Source organism: Cucumis melo, chromosome 2 (assembly GCF_025177605.1).
Source record: "Cucumis melo cultivar AY chromosome 2, USDA_Cmelo_AY_1.0, whole genome shotgun sequence".
Classification (NCBI taxonomy): Eukaryota; Viridiplantae; Streptophyta; class Magnoliopsida; order Cucurbitales; family Cucurbitaceae; genus Cucumis; species Cucumis melo.
In genome coordinates, this window is record NC_066858.1 from 4,656,331 (window position 1) to 4,661,690 (window position 5,360).

The window sequence follows — 5,360 nt, forward strand, 5'->3', positions numbered from 1 at the left end:
CTTATGCACGTTGTGAATACTTTGTAAGTTGGTTTAAGACTAAGTTTGTTGAACTTACACACTTGGTTGCCAATTAGGCCAGGAAGTGCTTTTTTGCAACTTCTTTTAACTTTTTGGGAGGTTATGAGTTACGAACTATCACTTGAGCATTGTTAGGTCATTTGAAAGTTCAAGTGACACTTATACACGTTTTTAGAACTTTTTAGGTTCGTTTGAACTTACAATGAAGGTGAGAGGAACAATCCATGGATCTAAATTTGTTGTGCTCATTGATTGTGGAGCAACACACAATTATGGAGTGATCCTAGGCTACGGTGCTGCTGTCAAGGGAAAGGGTGTGGGAAGAAGTTAAAATCATGCTGAATGACTAGTTTGTTGTGGAAATTTCTCTACACAGGCTTCAGGTTGGTGAGGGAAAGATATCAAAATGGTCTCCCCACAGGAGATCATCTCCTCCTCAACCTCTCTCTCTAGATGGTCTCTCCACTACTCCCCCTCCCCGTCACCTATCTTCTCTTAACGAACTATTTAAACTTTCAGTCACTCCCCACTTACTAGGTGCATGGTTTCTCTAAATTAAGACTAGATTTGGAACTTTGGAGTGTCTTTCTAAGTTCTAACATGCTTGTTTTAGACGCAAATTTTTGGTCAGGAATTTGATAGCCATTTGGTTTCTTTTTATTTTCTTTTAGAGGATTTGGCCAGTTTTCTTACTATTTCTTTGCAAACAGGTTTGACTAAGTCCTAACTTCTGAGATATATAAACCGTGTAATATCGTCTAATGGACAAATCATGGATGATGGAGAATAGGATGTCTAGGGAGTATGAATTGGGAGTGGAAGCGTTCATTCAATTTGGTTTTCGTCATGCTAAAGGTTCCAGTACTATCAGGTGTCCATGTTTGAAATGTGGGAACCGTTTGCCGCAAGACGAATCAACAGTCAGATATCATCTATATGCCAATGGGATCGATCAAAGCTATAAGATATGGTTTTGGCATGGCGAATCTTTTACATCAGAGACTTCATGTAATCGACAGGCTTACACGAACGAAGAAACGGTGGACGATGATTTATTTCATGTGATAAATATGGTTCAAAATGTCCGCGATCAGTTTTCTGAAGTACCTAATACGTTTGACAATATGTTCGATGATGCAAAGAAGCCTCTATTTCCTGGTTGTAAAAGATTCACAAAGTTATCAGCATTAGTTAGGCTATACAACCTGAAGGTTAGATTTGGATGGAGTAATGCTAGCTTCTCCAAACTACTGGCAACGATTAGCGAGTTATTGCCTGAAAATAATAAAATGCCGATATCCATGTATGAAGCAAAAAAAACGCTTACTGCTTTGGGCCTTAGTTATCAAAAAATAGATGCATGCCCTAACGATTGTTGCTTGTATAGAAAAGATCTGGCAGACATCAGTAGGTGTCCTAAATGTAACACTTCGAGGTGGAAGACAAGTAAAAACTCAAATGAAGAGATTAAGGGAGTTGCAGCTAAACAGCTGTGGTATTTTCCAATTGTTCCGAGGTTCTTAAGGATGTTCAAGAACTCCGAATATGAAAAGCACTTGTGTTGGCATGCAAATGACAGGAAAGTAGACGGTGTGTTAGGGCATCCAGCTGATACTCCATCTTGGAGGTTGGTAGACCATTTGTGGCCAGATTTTGGGTCCGAACCGAGAAACCTCCACTTGGGGTTGTCCACAGATGGCATCAATCCATACGGAGATTTATCAACGAAATATAGTTGTTGGCCTGTGATTGCTACAATATACAACCTTCCACCATGGCTATGTATGAGGAGGAAGTATTTGATGTTAACTATGTTAATCTCGGGACCTAAGCAACCAGGATACAACATAAATGTCTACCTAGCACCTTTGATTGATGATCTCAAACTTATGTGGGAAGAAGGTGTTCAGTGTTTTGATGCACATAGAAATGAAAGATTCACCCTGCGAGCTGTCTTACTGTGGACTATCAATGATTTTCCTGCATACGGAAACCTGTGTGGGTGTAGCGTGAAGGGGTATAAGGCTTGTCCAATATGTGGGGAGGAAACTTCTTCTATAAGACTACCACATGGGAAGAAAAATGCATATATGGGACATAGAAAATACTTTCCACGTCATCACCCTTATAGGAGACAAAAGAAAGCATTTGATGGTAATCAGGAGCATGGAACACCTCCTCTCCCTTTATCAGGCGAGACAATTTATAATAGACTTAAGGATAAGACCTTTCCATGCGGTAAAAGGTCTACTAGAAGGTTGAATGAAGATATTTCGAACGACTACTGGAAGAGGATTTCTGCATTTCTATGAGTTAACGTACTGGAAAAAATTACATGTAAGACACTGTCTTGATGTTATGCATATTGAGAAGAATGTATTGATGAATATAATTGGTACACTGCTTGACATACCAGGGAAGAGTAAGGATGGATTGAGTGCTAGACTTGATTTGGTAGAAATGAACATTCGACCCGAGTTGGCCCCTGTGTCCGATGGAAGTAGAACTTACATACTTGCAGCATGTTATACATTGTCAAGAGAGGAGAAGGTCTCTATTTGCAGAACTTTGTCTGATCTTAAGGCTCCAGAAGGTTATTCGTCGAATTTCAGAAGTTTGGTATCTTTAGAGAACTTAACGCTCTCTGGTCTTAAATCACATGATTGCCATGTTCTAATGCAACAACTTCTCCCAATTGTAATACGTGGAGTTTTACCTAACAATGTTAGAGTGGCTATCACTAGATTATGTTCTTTTTTCAACGCTATTTGCTTCAAGACTTTGCGAATATCAGATTTAGATAAATTGCAGCAAGACGTTGTTGAAACATTATGTTTGCTTGAAAAGTACTTTCCACCATCATTTTTCACCATTATGGTACATCTATGCGTCCACCTTGTGCGAGAGGCAAAACTTTGTGGACCCATATACCTTCGGTGGATGTACCCATTCGAAAGATATATGAAAGTGTTGAAAAGTTATGTCCGTATTAGAAATCGTCCGGAAGGATCGATTGCAGAAGCACACATATGTGAAGAAGCTGTTGAATTTTGTTCTGAGTTTCTATCTGGGCTTGACCCCATTGGACTAGGTTCATTTAAATCTCGAGAGGAAGGTCGGATCGAAAGACCGTTATCTGCTGGATCATCTACTACACCTAGTCAAGTTGTACTAAAACAAGCCCATCTACACATACTAGAAAACATTGAAGAAGTTCATCCATACAGAGAGTACGATTCATTACCGTTGACAAGTTATTTTACTTTCATATACATTCTTTTAAATAAATGATACTCACTACTTCCAACTCGATTGGCCTTACATAGACGACATATGGAAATCTTGAAATCTTCCAACCCACGAAGGGCAAGAAATGAGAAATGGTTGCGAGATGAGCACAATAGATCATTTCCTAACTGGATACGAGACGAGGTATGTTGTTTAAATGTACTTTCATGTTATTGACACATAATAGAAAGTACGAACAACCGTGACTAATTATGATCGCCATAATAGGTCATGCGTGAAATCCAGGAAGGTCAAGTCGTGAGCACGACAATCAGATGGATTGCATATGGCCCACATCCCGTTGTGATGATATATGAGGGATATAAAGTCAATGGAATTTGCTACAACACAAAGCGTCGTGATGACACTAGAACGGTTCAAAATAGTGGGGTTATGTTGGTTGCATCAACAATGCATGTGGCTAGTGCCAAAGACAAAAACCCGATAATTACTGACATGTCCTTCTATGGTGTGATTCAAGGAATATGGGAAGTCAGTTACAACACTTTTGGGGTCACACTGTTTAGATGTGACTGGGTCGATATGAAGAATGGAGTACGAGTAGACGATCTTGGGTTCACACTAGTTGACCTCAATCGTATAGGACACTATTCAGATTCATTCATATTAGCATCACAAGCAAGACAAGTGTTCTATGTTAAAGATCCCAGTGATGATACATGGTCCGTCGTTGTGAAGCCACAAGAAAAGATTTTGTTGATAATTTTAACAACGACGAGCTAGGCGATACATCCCTCCATTGTCCGGCAATTTTAGAATGTCCAGCAGACATGACTAGAGAATATGAAGAGATCCCATATATCAGGGTAAACACATAAACATTTGGTAATATAATGTTTCTCCAAAGTTTCCCATCATTCATTCTAGTCATTGAAAAACATTCATTTTAAGCCTAATAAATAATATTATTGTTTCTTTCTTTGCAGGACACTTTTAATTCCAATTTGGAAGATCTACTTGTAGTATTCAATAGTCCACTTGGCAGTTCTTAGCTTTGTTTTTTAGTATTTCCATTGAGCGATTAGTGATACTTGTAAACATTTTCTTTTACGTCTTGTAACAAACTTATCAAATCTTCATGTATGTTGATCTATATGTTATGTCAACTTTTTGATGGATCTCACTAATGAATTATTGTTGTTTATGATTAGTGTTTTTCATTTTCATTTCGCCTAAATAATTGATATGTTGATGAATAGTGTATTATACTGACAATTATGTGTCATTTCATGCAGGTGGACCATCACTTACCAAACAATGACACTTGGAAAACAAGCTAGATTAGAAGCTGGTTGCTCGAGCGTACCGAGTACCGAGGGAGTCATTAATAAAGGTAAAGGTACACGTGGACCTACGGGAATGTCTGAGATCACACGGGTTAGTTGTGATGGACACAAGAGAGTGGTTGAATATAATGAGCTCGGTCAACCCATTGGTGAAAGTGCAACCAAGTTAAAGAGTTTCATTGGAACAACCGTGCGGGTTCATGTTCCGATCAGTTACCAATCCTGGAAGGATGTACCTACAGAGCTCAAAGATTTTACGAACTAATTGAGGTAATTTTCTGACCTTTAGTTAGTAACGTTGTTCGCATTTTGTCACTAACGTTCATTATATAATGTAATGTAATAGGGTGGCTTCGTAGTAGACCCCAGATCCAAAAAGAGTATTTTACAAAATGCGAGTGTATGTTTTCGAAACTTCAAGTCGTCGCTAACTACAAAGCATGTATTACCATATAAGAAAGATTTGGAGAAACTAAAAAACCCACCAACAGAATACTCTTTCATCGATCGTGAGCATTGGAACATATTTGTCGCTTCCAGATTAACCGAACAATTTGAGGTAACTATAATCACCATTCTCTTCATTCATATATGACAGTAATTATACTAAAATGTAGTTTATGTGTGAAGATGGTTAGCAACAAGGGACGTGAGCGGAGAAAGAACAACAAGTACAACCATCGAATGTCGCGAAAAGGTTATGCAAACCTTACCGAAGAGATGGTACGCAAAGAATAGTATATA

General features: G+C 38.6%; 1 protein-coding gene across 1 annotated transcript; it reads left to right on the top strand.

The window, feature by feature from the left end:
- The first annotated feature begins 782 nt into the window (after positions 1–782).
- On the top strand, positions 783–2,333 carry LOC127148163 (uncharacterized). Its single transcript, XM_051081185.1, has one exon. The coding sequence runs from the start codon at positions 783–785 to the stop codon at positions 2,331–2,333; it is 1,551 nt and encodes a 516-aa protein (XP_050937142.1).
- The last annotated feature ends 3,027 nt before the right edge of the window (positions 2,334–5,360 follow it).

What these genes read in the sequence shown, in the direction of transcription:
- LOC127148163 (XM_051081185.1), top strand. Translation starts at nt 783, where the DNA reads ATGGACAAATCATGGATGATGGAGAATAGGATGTCTAGGGAGTATGAA.